Genomic DNA, 17,789 nt, shown 5'->3' with positions numbered 1-17,789 from the left:
TTCCATTCAATGTTACTATTCATTCACTGCTTCACCTGACATGATTTCCATTTTGCTTTAGGTACTTTATTCTGGATACATTTATTTGTTCATTTAAATCAAAGTTAATTTTGAGTTCAAAAACTATTCAGAGCTTTCTTCTCTTTCATTTTATTCCCCCACCTAGTTGCTTCCTGTGACATAATTTGGAAACCACTTTTCTCCTAGACATATAACTTTATGATAATTGAAGTCCTGACCTTAATTATTTTTTAGAGGGTGGAAGGAAGAGGAGTGGATTAATTCTACGGCCAAAAGTGGTAGTTTCATTAAAAGTATCTCCTTTGTTATTACTATATTCAGAGGATTGAATTCTTATTCATTTTGTCAAAACTTATTAACCTCACTGTCTCTTGGAACAAACATCTCATCTATTAATCAAATAATTTTCCAAAAAATTAAGTATTTCAAAATAAACTACTGTTCAAAGTGTTTCTTTAAAAGTCGCTCAAAATTCACAGACAATAAAGTTGTATTGTTTTACTGAAAATTCACATATAGCTAATGTCTTGGAGAAATAACAAAATAAAAAATTAGAAATAACCTTTACTACTGACACTAAATATTTTACAAATTTAAGTTTAGAATGTATTATTAAGAAAATTGTCTATTGAAACCATTTATGTCTAGTAAATATTAGCCAATTTCTTCACTTTTCTAGTTTTAAGAAACCTAAAACTCCATTTTTAAAACTCAAAGTAAATATTTTTTCTCTAAAATATATGGATGTCCTGTGCTCAATACATTTTTCTTGATTAAATTGACCTCATACTGGAAATTAATCTGTGATTTTTCTTTTACTTGCTTTGAAAAGTTTAGGCAAAAAATTAATGAAAGTTTAAAAAACTCTCAAAATTAAGCTATATATTGTGAACCATTTTGTATTTTAATATTTTTGCTTAATATTGACATCGATATTTTAATTATTACAATGGTTTGTAATTATTTGAATTAGCATTGTAATATTATATAGAATTTAGTAACTGCACAAATGAAATAAATATCAAAGCAAAATGGGAAAATATTTTACTTTTTATTGCAACATGACTTTCAGCTTATTATTTTGCAAGAACAGTAGTTCCCATATAGTCTTAATTAGTTTCCCTTAATATAACTACTTATGGAACTGCAGTAAAATGGCCAAAACTAAGAAATTAACGTTTGCACAATACTATTAACTACTGACTTTACTCAAATTGGAATATCTTTTAGTTCATTAATTACTGTTTGTGTTTTTATTATTATTTGTAGTATAAAGGTAATATAACAGTAATAAAATAAAAATTTAGAAAACAATATGAGAACAAATAATCTCTAATATTTTTTAATATTAGATTAGATATTTTTAATATCTAATTTAAATTAGATATTTAAATATTTAGATATTTAAATAAATAAAATATCTAATTAAATAATTAAATATCTAATTTAAATATCTAATTTAAATTAGATATTTTTAAATATCTAATAGCAGTCCTGAAGTTCTGCTATTTTCAAAAAAATTTTTTCATTTAATCTAAAGTTGGATTTTTTCTGAATTGAATATTATTTAAAAAACTCTTATGTTTGTGTACTTGTTTAGTTTTAAGCATTAACTAATAGAATAAGAAGGTGATAGGTAAAACATTCTGATATATCATTTTCCATATATTTTGCCTATTGATCTAATTAAAATGTTACAACTGTTTGCACTTATTATTATCATTCGTAGTATACACTCAAGGTTAATAACAAATAATAGAGTTGGAATTCTAGCTCACCCTCCCTAACTTTAAAAATTGTCCATTTACTACTCCACTGTATTTTTCTCATTTAAATGAAATAAAGGTTTCCATGAAAAATGTGTATTTTATCTAGGTTCATGGTTTAAGATTAAGCACTGAAGGACTGAAGATAATATTAAGGAAATGAATTTGCTTATTACTATGTTATTAGAATGTAACTTTGAAAAAGCCATGTGAATGATATTATCCTCAGTTTTACTTATCTGAGTAAATATTAATATATGAGTAATGCTCTGAAGACTAATATAATATCTAAAACTTTCTAGCATAAAGAATGACCAATAATACCTCTGTGATAAGGTTTAGTTTTCTTCCCATATTCACTGTCACATGTATTGGAATAGAAGACAGTTCCTTTCAGTGACTCTTCTCCAAAGAAATAAGAATATCCATATTTACATATATAATTTTATACATCTAAAACAATAAACTGCTTATTGAAATAACTGTAAACTATCCTTTTCCTCCTTTTTAATAGAATTGCAGAGTAGCTCTTGTGGAAATCCTGGTGTTCCACCCAAAGGTGTATTATATGGTACAAGATTCGACGTCGGGGACAAGATCCGCTACAGCTGTGTAACTGGATACATCCTTGATGGCCACCCTCAGCTCACCTGCATAGCCAATTCAGTTAATACAGCTTCGTGGGATTTTCCTGTTCCTATCTGTAGAGGTAAAATGAAAACACTTTAAAAATGAGAGTTGTTATCAGCCAGTGTATTTGAAAAATGTGTTTGGTGCCTGTTTCTTCTATGAAATCTAAAGGATAGAGAGGCCAGGCATGGTGACTCACGCCTGTAATCCCAGCACTTTGGGAGGCTGAGGTGAGGGGATCACTTGAGGTCAGGAGTTTGAGACCAGCCTGGCCAATATAGTGAAGCCCCATCTTTACTAAAAATACAAAAATTGGCCATGTGTGGTAGTGAACGCCTGTAGTCCCAGCTACTCGGGAGGCTGAGGCAGGAGTATTGCTTGAACCCAGAAGGTGGAGGCTGCAGTGAGCTGAGATCGCGCCACTGCACCCCAGCCTAGGCGACAGAGCAAGACTCTGTCTCAAAAAACAAAACAAAACAAAAACCTAAAGGATAAATAGTCTCATATACTACATGAAAAGGAGAGAAAAATACTAAATTCTAGTATTGACTAGTATCTCTTTCACATTGCTTGTGAAATTAGGTAGTAAATTATATATCTCTATATGCATAGTTATGCATGCATTGTGTATTTATATGCTTTCATATTTATATTTAAAACATGGAGTTTATGATTAGAAATTTAATTGGGCTGTCAAAATTGTTTTAAGAAATATTGACTGAGTCTAAATCTTTCTGATAGAAGACAGCATGGAAATTTTTGAAATTAATTATGCTGCATTTGTTTACTATCAATACTATTAAGATTATTTGTATCATGGGGAAAACACAATAATATAATAATGTGGACAAAGGTTCAAAATACAGAGCTTGGGAAACAGAACGTGTTCAACATTAGCTAAGCACATGGATGGATTTTTCTTACAAAAATTCTGGAGGCCAACATTGTGTTTCCTCTGGGCTTCTTTTTTTCCTTAATAAGCATATGCTTCTGTAATTCCTCCATGACTGGGATGTGGGAATGTCCAACTGCCCATCTAAATTACTTTGTAGCTTCCTCCCAAACATGTCACTGCAAATGCATGCACCACAACCTCCTGGTAATTAGACACAACAAGCTTCTTATCCCAGCTTTGTCAATTGCCATGTGAGTTACCTCAGGAAAATCAGTTCAACAATTTGAGTCTCATTTACCTCATTTAACTAATGAAAACAAAACAAAACACAAAACACCTGTTCCATTTCTTGTGCGGATTAAATAAGATAAGCTACACTGGCTGCTTAGTAAAAATGTCTGCTATATGTTGGCATTCTTTCAATGTTAGATTCCGTTGCTGCGTATGCTTCAACTACTACGGCTACCACGATTACCGCTATCATTACTGCTACTGCTGCTGTTGCTACTAATATTGAATAACTGCTATTAGCTATCATTTATTTAAGCACTATAAATATACTATGAAATTTATAAGCATTATCACTTTTAAATTTCACTATAATAGGAAACTGAAGCTCAGATATTTAAAAATAATTGCTCTAGATTACTCAGCTGGTAAACATCAAGAACTATGAAGAGTTCTGACATTTTACTCTACTTTCAAGTTAAAATTCTTTGCCACAGTTTTATGGATGTTGATGAAAAACACAAGACTGTTGAGTCAGAAATAAAGGATAGTTTATTACTCACAGCAGCACTAGGAGCAAGAATAGCAGGATTTGTGCCAGTTTCCCAAGCCCTAATTCTCATAGAATGGCATGAAGAGTGTGAGAAACCTGCACAACATACTAAATAGTATTATAAGAGATGAACCATGAGCTTAGAAACCTGACTCTTTTATAATGGGCAGTAGGCCCTCCCATTCTTTCCTCTGGAGGGAGCACTATCTCTGTCTCTCAAGGCTGTAAGCAGAGTTATCCTTTGCTGTGGTGGAAAACACTATATTCTCCTCGGCTATTTTCTGTACAGAAGGATAACCAGGTACAAAAAAGCAGGATAACTGGTACCTGTGCTCACAAGATATGCAGAAACATGAGCATTCAATGGAGAAATGTCTCCCAAAAGCAAATGGGCTGTGGTAAAGAAGCAAGGTCTGAAATATTCTCTCAGGTTCCAAAGCCTGAACTTGTTACCTTTTTGATACATCACCAAAATAATTTGTGTCTCTGTTTAAGAACTTTTCTTTATAATTGGAGGAATTGGATATTATATGGAATATTATATGGAAATCAGCAGAAATGCAGTCTTTAAAAAAAAACCGTAAAACTCCCTAAATCAGAGGCATATTAAAATTCTTAAAAACCAAGTAGTAAGACACTTAAAACTAAGAAGTACTTTGAAGAGATTTCAATGGAGCATTCTCAACACTGCCTGAAAATGAATCTCTGTTGTTAGGTTCCTTCATCTCAATTCAGACAATAGCCTTTGGAATCAGAAAGGCCTTATTCTGAATACTGATTCTGCCACTTATTGACTATAGACTTAGAGTAATAATTGAATTATTTTGGAAGCTATTTTTTTTAGCTATACTGGGATGAAGAGAGAGGCAGACATACCAAAATCATAAACCTGTTAGAGTTTAATGTAATAGCATTCATAAAACATCAGTTACATACCAATTTATTACTTATGTTAGCTCTATCATCCAACTTTTCCTTAGCACCTGTTACTATCTCCTCCCTAAAGAAAGGATATACAGTCAACGAAGACAAATTTGAAATGGAATAATATCAAATGTCCTTCTGTTCAAATCTAACCCTAAAACCAATGCTTCTATTGCTTTTTTTTTTTTTTTTCTATTGCCATTTTAGTTTCAGGGTTAAACTCTGCTACCAGAGTATTTACTTCCCTACTCTTCACTCCCAGGTCCCAGCAAGATATGACTTCCACTCTAACTTCTATGATTTTTTAAAATCTATCAAAATTGGCACCCACTATTTTTGAAAATGCTACCTGATTAACTTTAGTCTACCCAGGTCACTTTTTTTTCTCCTCAGCTGTAACACTAATGAATAAATTTACTGATTTGTATGTATTTATTAAGGGCCTTCCTTCTGCAAAGCATTATGTTATGTGCTGAGAATCAAAAGATTGATTAAGACACATTTTCTGTTTTTAAGAACCTGTGGTCCAGTGGGGCAGACAGTAATCAAGTAATTGCAGTAATGTATGATGATTGCTTTAATAGCAGAATCTGTAGAGTAAGCTAGGAATCTTGATAAGGAAGGTATTAATATCGCCCATTGAGTGCAAGGAAGTTCAGCTAGGGACAACGCTTTAAGAGAAGATTTTACAGATAATTGCTAAAAATACAAACTATATAGAGCAAGAACATTTTGAATGAAACAATAATTCATGTAGAAAGTACAGATTTTCCTTTCCAGCCTCAAAATTAGTTCTCACGTGTTACTAATATTCACTGGCTAAAGGTAGAGTCTAAGTCATACTTCATAGAGCACATGATCTAACTTTCTAAGGTGTGATTTATCTCTCACTAACCAATTTTTTCATTAAAACTTAAAGAATGGAGTACTGTATATGCAGTGTGTGTAGTTGTCATTCATTTCCAAAGAAAAGATGGCAGACTACTCAGTTCATGCCTTCCCTCTGCTTTTCTTTGCCACTTGATAGCATACTGATTCTTTAATTTATAACTTTGCAGGGGGCTGATAACTCTGTAATGATCTACTCATTGCTTTCCCTGGAATTTATGTAGAGTCTCTCCTTGATGAAACCTTTGCTTGTAGAGAGTTCTTTTGATGCTTCCTAACAATGGTAGTTTAATTAAGAAAAAATGTATTCCACATCAACCTAGAGGGTATGGTGTAAAGGTTTTGTGTTTGTTCACAGGCAGGATGAATTTTATCAACACCATCTGGTAGTATTTGTAAAAGTCAACTAACTGCCTGCTGCTGGGCTAAGCAACATTCTGTACAAAGTGAAGCCTAATTCCTATGCGCCAAGTCTTGAATGAGAATACCTGGAGCACATGATGTAGCTTTAGAATCCTTCTTAACCCAGTTCTCACAGATGAAGTGGCAGATGAGGGGAAATGGTTATGCTATTCCTATGTTAACAATTCCAAAATTCATAATTATATTTTGCATTCAGAATGGCAATATAATACACATACCCCAGGAAAAACTAATAGAATTGTATGTAAAAGAGACACATACTTTTGATGGAAGAGTTAACATATTAAGATTTAAGAAGGCAGTCATAGGAAACATATGGCTAAATTAGAAATGTGAATTTTAGATTAACTAAAGAAAATTTTAAAAGAGTGGTATATTGTATTGATGATTTGAGTATATTTGTGGCCAAAAAGAAAGAACTTGGAATGCATATGAGGGCTCAGGGAAAGGACTGATCAATAAGGGGATGTGATGCTATAAAATGTTGACAGAGTTTACTGTGATCTGACAGGTGAGATAGTTTTTGGAGAAGCTTGGATGTTAGTGATGTAGATGTTGTATGGTAAATTATTGCTGAGTGACTTAAACCATATATTTACAGTACATATAAGCAAAAGGGCTAATGAGGAAACTGTTGCCTTTGACAAAGAAAAATAAATCTTCCAAGTTTTATTCTTGGAAGACTGTTTTCCACAATGTGTTAGAGAAATGACTGATGAAATAAGAACAGCAGCTTGATTTGTCACCATATTATATTATTCTCCTGCCAAAAAACTTTGATCAACAATTTTCTGGATCAAAATGTAATACCAAAACATGGAATTGGGCTGAGCAATAAAAGACAATAGTTGGAGAAGAAAGAAGTAGGAAGCTTTAGCCTAGTAATTTTTAAAATTTTATATACCAAAATTCCTCCAAAGAAGTAGTGACTTAGTTAATGAAAGGATATTTATTATGTTTACTTGTTCCCTGCTCTGTATCTGGAAATTACCTCACAAAGGCAGTAGGAAATAAAAAATGTCATTTATTTTATGCATAGTAAGTCCCAATTACATATGAGTAAATGCTGAAATGTGATATCAGAAATATGATACTAAATAAATAATAGATAAGGTTATTGATAAAACTAACTTAAAGAAAACTGAAAAGTACTATATTGAAACAAGACACAAAAATAATTTGGTGCCATATTTCTATTCATTCCTATATAGTGCTTAAATATAATAATAAATTGTACTTCGCCAAAATGAAAATATATTTTATTGTAAGATTTTATGTACTCAATCAAAACAAAGCCCAGTTTTTTCTATTCACTGTAAAGATTATTTTTTAGCATTTTTTTGTAGCTAAAATCTGTAGTTTTTTTTTTTTTTTTTTTTTTTGAGACAGAGTCTTGCTCTGTCACCAGGCTGGAGTGCAGTGGCACAATCCCGGCTTACTGCAACCTCTGCCTCCCAGGTTCAAGCGATTTTCCTGCCTCAGCCTCCCGAGTAGCTGGGACAACAGGCGTGTGCCACCACACCAAGCTAATTTTTGTTTTTTTAGTAGAGACAGGGTTTGACCATGTTGGCCAGGTCTTGATCTCTTGACCTCGTGATCTGCCCGCCTCAGCCTCCCTAAGTGCTGGGATTACAGGTGTGAGCCACCACGCCCAGCCTAAAATCTGTAGTTTTTAAAAACATTTTATTAAAAACCGTTGTAAACTGTCATCTCCTTTTTTCTTAAACCCACTCCCAGAAAAGACAATGTGTTATTGTAACTCTCTGAATCACAGAGAGAGTAGCGTCAGTGGTAACCTCTTTTACACCAAAGAAGAAAGGACTCAAATGCACTATTGAATATAAAAATGTCATGAACCATGTATTAAAAGTTCTTTTCGAGGATTGAAGCATTGATGGTTTGACTGAGTTCATTTTCAAACATATTATTTTAAATATTATTTCAGAAAATGTTTTAGCACAGACTTTGAGTTCCACCACCACACTTGCCAGTATCTGAGCAATATTATTTGGGCACATTCAGCTTTCATTAGCTGTCATTTCACATAGAGATCTAGTTTCTTAATGTGAGCAGTTATATTTGATGCTAATGAAGAAAACATGTTATGCATGTCTTTTAAAGAACAAGCAAGTTAAGCATGAATTGTTTGGTAATGGAATTATTTTATCAGCTCAAAGCCTGCTAACAAAATTGCAGTGATGTCAATCCACAAGGAAAACTTCACAAGCATCACAGGTCACTTGGTGCTGCTTCAACACTCCCTGGAAAATACAGGCTATTCAATCAACAGTCAGATCAACACTCAATAGCCCTATCATGCACCTTAATCTTGTTTTGAAAAGTACATTTGTGTTATAAAATAACATACATGTCCTGATTAGACTGTTTTAGTAGTATCTAAAGTGATGGAGTAAAGGCAACATGATTTGTCTTTAGGGGTAGAAGACCTACGAGTTGATTTATATTTCTGCCATGTATTACCTGAGTGTGTTATTTCTTATGTCAAAAACTGAGTATTTTTACTTATTTCAGAATGGTGAAGGTTAAAGAAATTAGATTAAATGATAGTTTTGAAAAATTTATTTAATGCTTAACACATAGAAGGTGCTCAAAACTATCTAATTAGTTCCAAACACATAAAAGTCAATTATTTTAAAAATCATATAGAAGTAATAGCTATCACTTGTTACGTTTGTATTTATCGTATTTAAAATATCTATTGACAGTTAAACATGTGCCTGGGTTCAGAAATAGTGGAGAATATTTTAAAAACTAAGATAGTCAAGAACTCTGGAAAGAGTAGACTCTAGACTAATAAAAGCCTTGGTTTGCTTCATATTCTGCCACTGAGAAGATATAAAACCTTAACCTATATATTTAATTTTTTAGACCTCAGTTTTCTCACTTGTATAGTAGGGGCAAGTCTTACTTATAGTATTAAGATAAGGATTATATTAGTTAATGTATGTAAAATACCTAATCAATGGTATTCAACAACTAGTAATAACTACCTTATTTTTATCATGTTCACAACCAAAAGAGGACAAACATACTAAGATTTATTTGTAAAGTTATATTTTTGAATATGATAATAACACTGAGGTATGAGGTACTGAAAAACTAAGGGTACCAGAGAATGGATGTATCTAGGTTCTGGGATCATACAGGCAGTAGAATTAATTTTTTCAGCATTAAAAGGAACTTTAAGCCTCACATTACCCTAAAAATTAGGTGTGGATCAGCAAATATTAGACATCGTTTTTGAAAATATATTTTCCAAAGTTAACATAGCATTTCTGAGTTATCCATGTCTGGAAGTTCTCACATTTGAAGTATATTCAATAATTAAACACATACATATTTTACTTTATTTTTCACTTAGTATTATTATTTTTTGAGACAGAGTTTAACTCTTGTCGCCCAAGCTGGAGTACAATGGGGCAATCTCAGCTCACTGCAACCTCCATCTCCCAGGTTCAAGCAATTCTCCTGGCTTATCCTTCCAAGTAGCTGGGATTATAGGTATGCACCACCACATCAAGCTAATTGTTGTATTTTTAGTAGAGATGGGGTTTCACTATATTGGTCAGCCTGGCCTTGAACTCCTGACCTCAAGTGATCCATTTGCCTCGGCCTCCCAAAGTGCTGGGATTACAGGTGTGAGCCACCACACCCAGCCATAAACTCATATATTTTAAAAACTCACTACACACAAGTCACATTTCTAGTATAATGATTAATGAAACAGCTACAGGCCTCATGAAACTCAGTCTATTGAATATGGGAGTTTTGTATTTGAAAGGTGATCTGGGTTGTTGTCTAACTGTGTATAGTCTAATTTCATGCAAAAAGATCCACTGGTGTTCTTATATAAACAATATGTGTTGGCCTTATGTATGTTTCTTATGATCAAGGAAGAAAATCAAAGCTTCCTGTTCTTATCCTGCCATCACCCTTGACCCCACCATGGCAACAGTCAGCCATATATTTAATATTGACTTACATTATGTTCCCCATTTTGCATTTGTGAGTTGTGTTTTCTTTCATTCAAGCAACTATTTACTTTTCCCCCTCATCTTGTATGCAATAGCTAAAACATTTTTGTTGGTTTACTCTATTGTTCAAGTTTTTTATTCCTTAATCTATCATTCTTATTTTAAACTAATCCATTTTCTTTGACGATAAAGAGACCATCTGTGTATTTTTTTAGTATTATATGTTACGATAGTGTAAATTTAGAGATTTTTATTTCTTCGATGGAATGATTTTAACTTCATTCTCTTTCTGTGCAATTCCTAGAAAAATGTCAGCTGTGTATTTTTTAAATCAAAGAAAAACGTCAGTCTCTTTTTGAGGCAACTGAGTCTTCATTGCTTACACAAATTCTGTGTAACTTTGAGTCTTTTGTTTCTGGGAAGGCTTTTGTTTACTTGGAGTTTTTTGTTTACTTGTTTTGACAAATAAGAATTTTAAAGTAAATTTTCTAAATGCAAAATCCAGATTGTTTAGGGAAAGTTTACATTTTTGAAGAAGCTATAACAAATAGTTTAATGATGTTGTTCCCAAAATTAAAACAGAATTTTATAAACATTAAGTAAATACTCATTTCTAACACAAATCTACATTCCACAATATGTAGAAGGAAAGACAAGTTATATTATCTTTGCGTCCACAAAGCATTCATATGATTATATAGGCCCATGTCTTAAAGAGAAAATGATGGGGCATGCTTAGCCAAGAATATATTGACAGCTTCAGAATCCCCTGTGGTGAAATAGACTGTTCAATGCATGATAAGAACCTTGAAAAGCAATCATCTAACTTCCTGCTAGGATATAAACTCAGTGAACCACAGCAATGACCATCTGGTATTCTTTTGCTCTTTGCAAAGCCACCACTCTAAAGACGAAGCAAAATGAATTAGAATAAACCAATGGAGGAAGGAGAATAGTAGCCACCAAAGACATTTAATGCTATGTGACACATATTTTAGTAGACTCATTCCATGTGAAAGTCCTTTGTGTTTTGTGCTAAGAAAGCATAGTAATAGGTATTTTTACAGCAATCACTGGGGAGGGATACTTTGTACACTTTTGGTCTTGTTCTCTTTTTTTTCCTGTGTAATGTTATTGATCACTCACTAACTTAGGAAGTTAAGTAAAAGATATATGTGGTTGAACCATTCAGTGATGAAAGTTCTTCCATATCATTAATAATAGAGAACAGAATTTAAATTCTGGAACTTGGATGCCTTCAAAAACTCTAATTTTTGGTCTAAATGTGCATGAAATCTAAAGGCTTTTTATAACCACTTTTCTTAGGCTTTTTCCAATTGCATATCTGATTTAAAAGAACATAAATAATTTTCTTTTTACGCCATAATTTTTATGTATGTAAAACTGGGTCTAAATACATTAAATATTTAAGGAGTCAGGGAGGAATTGTTTTTTTTCTTTTTTTTTTGCACTAATTCCTTATATTTTGACCAAGGCAATTTCCATTTACTGCTCCCGACATTTGTTGAAGTTACTATAGTATTCAAAGCTAAATTATTAAGGCCACTTATTATCTATTAATATTTAATTTATAGCTAACTTTAAAAAAGCAGTTGATGCAGCAAAAAATATGATATATGTAGCTAAATAACATAAAGTGGAATTAAGGCAAACTGTAATAAAAGAAAATAACAGGAGAGTAAGATGAAACCAAGAGCAAGGTTAATTTACAAAAGTCAAGTTCTGATTTCTTGTATCTTTGTTAGAATCAGCATTATATTTAGCTTTTATTTTTCTTACACCCTAAACAAATCTGGAAAACACGATTAGTTTATAGTCTCACAAAGTAAAAGAAAATAATTTCTGATGAAAACCAAACTTACTAGACAATGAAATATTTCTTTAGCTAAACAACACAAAGAAGGCACAGTATAATTTAAGGAGCTACATTATCTACAATATTAGTAATATGAGAGGAAAATTAGCTTCTCAGGTCAGGTTTGTATTACCTCTTTTTACTGACTATAAACAATGCCTTTGTATTGAAAAGCAGATGGAGAACTGCATTGGAGAATTGTATTCAGAGTCAGTAAAATCAAATCATACATGCCTAATGTCACTGGTCAAGTATGAGTGATGTATAACACAACTGTCTAAATTTAGTTCTGACCCAATTTTTATATATTTTCAAAGTTTGAATCTCTTTGTTAATTCATACATTTGAAATTTGCCCTGCAAGTTAGTCATCTGAAAACAGAATCAAAAGCATAATGTTTTTGCATTAATATTATCTTAATTTTTTCTACAGTTTAATATTTAATGGATGCCTAATTTCTAGAATAAGTTTCTTTATATATTTTCACATTTTATATAGAAAATTCAATATTAATATAGTTAACAAAAAAATTTATACTTAGCACTAATTTCTAATAACTTTTTAGTTATAAATTTAATATCAGACATTAATTTCAAGCTTTTCTGAAGTTGTTATATGATTGCATTTCTCACACACACAGCTCTTTCTAAAATGGCTTTTGTTGCTGAATCCTTATATCTTCCATTAAATTTTTTTTTCTAAACAATGGAGATGAGGTCATTGACAATGCAGTTGCATATTTTAAAAATCATCACATTACAAAGTACTAACTTCAAAAAAATTATTGGGCATTCTGTTGTTTTATCTCTATGTTTTTTCAAAACACAGCATACGATGGCTGAAATGTTAATAAGATATCAATATTATAGCAACATATTTTCATATTATAGGAGAGATAACATAGTTTTATTATATTTGTATTATTTTAACAAATATCTATTGAATGATGATGGAGAAGAGGTCAATAGCTATTGCTGATTTTCAGGAGCTTTTATAGCTTATGGGAAGCATACATAAATAATTACATACCAGTAAGGAGTAAAACTCCATCTTCTAAGAAAGATACAAATATAATGCCATGGAAGATCAAAGGCATTTGAAAATTTTAACGTGGTGTGAAGAGTATTAATCTTGTTAGAGACTTGAAGAATAACTTATATGTTTATACTGTATTGCCTCTCTCTTTTTATCTCTAGCATTTAATAAGCACTCTCTGTGGACCAGAGACATTTTTGAACTATTCTACGTATAACAACCCTTTTAGTCTTTGCACCCAGGCTATAAAGTGGATGGTATTCAGATCCCCATTATATAAATGGGAAAACTGAGCCACTGTTAAGGTTAAAGTGCAACATCACACAAGTAATAAAAGGTAAATCTAGGATTGGAATTCAAGAAATTTGTTTAGAGTAAACAAGTGTTTTTTTTGTTTTGTTTTGTTTTGTTTTTTTTTTGATGTGGGGACAGAGTTTCACTCTTGTTGCCCAGGCTGGAGTGCAATGGCGTGATCTCAGCTCACTGCAACCTCTGCCTCCTGGGTTCAAGGGATTCTCCTGCCTCAGCCTCGCAAGTAGCTGGGATTACAGGTGCCTGCCACCATGCACGGCTAATTTTGTATATTTAGTAGCGACAGGGTTTCTCCATGTTGGTCAGGCTGGTCTCGAACTCCCAACCTCAGGTGATCTACCTGCCTCATGCCTGGGATTACAGGCGTGAGCTACCGCGCCTGGCCTAGAGTGACAAGTTCTTAACGGCTATTGTTATTCTTCTTTTCACATTGTCTTGATTGTACAACTTCCTCTTTCCATTTTTTTCTCTAATCTTTGCCTGTATAAAGGCTTAACATTTTTCCTTAAATAAAATCCCACCAACCACCCAATCAAACATTTTTAATTTTATAACAACCTACTCTCTTGAGCCAGTGTCCTTCGGCTCCACTTTAATTCAATTCAATATTTATTAATAGTAATCTTTCCTTGTTTTTTTCTCTCTTCATAAAACACTTTCTTGACCTTTCAAGATGTTTCAATGGGTGAAAATTGAAAAAAAAATCACTTTCTAGGATTCAGGAACAAATGTTATTTAGTCATGTATAACGTGTAGAGTTATATAAGTGTTAATAATTTTGGTAAAGTAACACCTTATTTGGGGTAACTAAAAGTGAGTTGACTTTGGCTGATAAAGATAAATGTAGAGAAAAGAGGTGACAATTTCAAGTGAGAAGATTGGTTGCAAGCATCTTTCTAAGATATTTTGAAGAATTTGGAAACTCAGACAAAAGAGTCTAAAACTTATCCTCTAAGCTAGTGTAAACTATTAAGTGTATTTGATTTTTTTAGAGACAGTAAATATGTTCTTATGACATAATGGCAAATACTGTTCCGGTAAAAGTATCTATCATAAAAAGAGAGAACACCAGCAATATATAGGTTTGTTCTCCATTTTGGCAGACCAAAAAAAGTTATGTTAGAAGTGGAGGACAGTTGAGCAAAGTTTCTATTTGCCACCTCAACAATAATAATAGCATGTCATATATTTAAGTTTATATACTATAATTTTAAGCATAACACAAAAATGACCTTATTTTACATTTCTAAAAACTTCTCAATTAGGTATTATGATTTTCATCCTTTCTTGTATCCAAACTAAAGCTAGTAGAGATTTAAAAACCTGCCAAACTTTACACTGGAATAGATATTACAACCTAGTAAATCAGAGCCATTTTCTGTAACAGCTTTCTGATATTCTAGAACCTTTGCAACTTTCCAATGATGGTAATTCTTCTTACACAAAATGCTTTGAATTCATTGAAGCAATGCTATACCAATTACTTGCCTTTGGTGTGAATCTGTCATCACTGACTTAGATAAATCCGGATTCATCTCCTGGCACGTGAAGATGCTCAGAGAATAGACTAAAATTCCCATTATCAAGGAAAAATTGTAGTGACTATTATACTGACCTTAGTAACTAGTATGAATTTAGAAACATGCTGCAGTTGGTCCTCAAACATTGTAACCAAAGGCCAGATTTAATTCCTTCTGGGACTATCTTTTCTTCCCCATAAATTTTAGCACCTTCAGGGCATGTTGTGTTTTGATTCAACATCCGTCCCCTTGAATATAGCATATATGATTCCTGGATCATATTTCAGATGACTTCTTTCAAAATGAGAGGAATTCTAGGTAATATTCAGAGACCAAAGAATGTTATTAGGCATGTTGGAGTAGAATATTCATGGAAGACGGATTTATTATTTGCTTCCTAAGCAATATAAAATAATCCCCAAAGGGAACAGTTCAGTTATTTTTGAATAATTTATCTTTATGCATTCTTTTAAAATTTAACTAAATTTGATTTTAGATTAATGAATTCCATGAGTTATGTTTTATTTTTATTTATAGGCTGTGGACTCAAAGGTCCTGGGGAAATCAGTTTGTTTTGTACAATGACATTCTACCAACTATCAAAAGTTAGAATTCTTTCTAGTTTAAGCTGTTCTTCAATATATAATCCATAGATGAGGAAATAGTTAAATATAAAATTAAACATTTAAAAAGTAGAATAAAGTGTAAAAATGCCTAAAGTATTGCCTTATGACTGAACACCTTGAATACCTTAGACGTTTTGAATTCAACACTTAAAAATATATTACCATCATTTCCACTCTTGTAACTAAATCTAAGCCATGCATTTAAAACATCATTATTGATTATAATTTTAAAGAACTGCTGAGTCTTTTCTAGGTTATTAATATAGAAGAAAAATAATAACATTATTTCTTTTGTTATTATAATATGAATTATGACTTCACAAGTTATGCTCCTTTAAAATTTGTTACAAAGTCATACATACATATAAACAATCAAAAACATTTGATTCCATAACTTTAAAAAACTCTTGTTTCTATAAATTTGTGTTTTCAGGAAATGTAAGATACATTTCTCACTTATTGTTATTTACAAAAGTGTCAATTACCATCATCTATTTACTCTTTCACATATGAGTTTTTAGTGTTACTTTTCCTGAGCACCAGTGTTTTGATTAGCTTATGGGAGTTGGTGGAAATATATATATATATATATATATTCTGACTTGGCTGCCAGCCAGAGTGGATAGTGAACAGAGGCCACTTCCATTGTTTTTTCATCATTGGAATAATAATGCAATCAATTTATATCCCACAGAGTTAATCAACTGATCAACTATTAGGACAAATTATTATTGAGGAGTAGTTTAATAATTTAATGAGAAATTCAGTCTATTTCACTGATTTTTCTTAATTAAATTCAGGTTAAATCCTATAGATATTATAATGGATTTCTATGGAGATGTTTCAGATAAAGTGACTTTAGGAAAAAGAATAAAGCTTGAGAAGTACATATGAAGAAACCTTGAATATCTTTTTCATTTTAATTGATAAGTAAATATTGACTAATTATGGCTTATCAGAATATATGAGGTCACACGGTAATAACCTGACAAATTTAGTTGCTTAATTGCTTCAGAAAAATGCAGTTGGGCAGGAGAGATCTACTTACTGTAGTCACAGGAGAACTCAGGGTTATAATGGCCCAACTCTGAATATTTTCCCATAATTGCTATTTTAGAAAAAAAGAAAACAAAATACAAATGGCAATCAGGCACTACTTTTTAAAAATTTTGGTCAGGAAGTGCCAGAAGGTATACACACATATTTTATTGGCCAATATTGGCACAAACACATATGTCTATAAACATATTAAAGTATGTATCACAAAAATATATATAATTATATATTCTACATATCTTACATATTTTTACATATTATACATATTTTTATTGCACAAATCAGAAATCACACGACTGTAATTACTTCAAAAAGGTAGAGAAGTCACAAGCCTAACACAAGCCTAGAAGATGAACAAAAATATTTGTAAACATTTATTATACTCACCACATGGCTTTAAGGAACAGATTATTTTGTCTGGAATTCCTAATAAGGCCTTTCCTTTTCTTATCTTAAAAAGAACCATCAATATTGACTAGTACACTAAGAGATCTCAAAGATGCTTGAGTAATGTCAACAAAAACTGTTTAGAAAACCCTTCTAGGTTTCAAAAAATATTTGGCACCGTCTTGTTTATTTTTTCCGTCACATTTCCCCCTAAATGTTGCAAAAGAAAGATTGCTACTTCATGTATAAAAATATCTGTATCGTTTATATCGTTTGTTCATTTAAAATTTTATATTTATAAATACATGTACATCTATCTATATCTATATCTGTATATATACACATATACAAAAATATATATAAACCAAAATCAGAATCAGAATACAAAATGTATTCTGATCATGTATCTTTTCATAGTATAATATTTTCATACTGTTCCCAAAGTGGATAGTTAAAAAGATCTGTAAGTTTAGGCTTGCATTTATATTCAGGGATAGGCATTTTAACTTTTGAAGGGATGAAAGAAAATAATCACTCCCTGTTTCAATTTGTTCCAAGAAAGAAATTCTTGCAAGCTGAATTTGAAAATTATGAACTTTGACAGAGTCAATTCAAGTGATGGTATTCTATTTTATTTTATTATCTTGTATTTTA

General features: G+C 31.8%; 1 protein-coding gene across 8 annotated transcripts in view; it reads left to right on the top strand.

The window, feature by feature from the left end:
• Positions 1–17,789, top strand: part of CSMD3 (CUB and Sushi multiple domains 3) — a 1,209,558-nt gene that overhangs the window by 261,208 nt on the left and 930,561 nt on the right. For all 8 annotated transcript variants that reach the window (XM_054656949.2, XM_016959787.4, XM_016959790.4 and 5 more), the window contains one exon: positions 2,302–2,496. In XM_054656949.2, the coding sequence (XP_054512924.1) occupies positions 2,302–2,496 (195 nt within the window). The remainder of the gene's footprint in view (positions 1–2,301; positions 2,497–17,789) is intronic.

This window comes from Pan troglodytes, chromosome 7, assembly GCF_028858775.2.
Source record: "Pan troglodytes isolate AG18354 chromosome 7, NHGRI_mPanTro3-v2.0_pri, whole genome shotgun sequence".
Taxonomy (NCBI): Eukaryota; Metazoa; Chordata; class Mammalia; order Primates; family Hominidae; genus Pan; species Pan troglodytes.
Note: the sequence above shows the minus strand (reverse complement) of the source record. Positions and strands in the feature narration are given on the sequence as shown.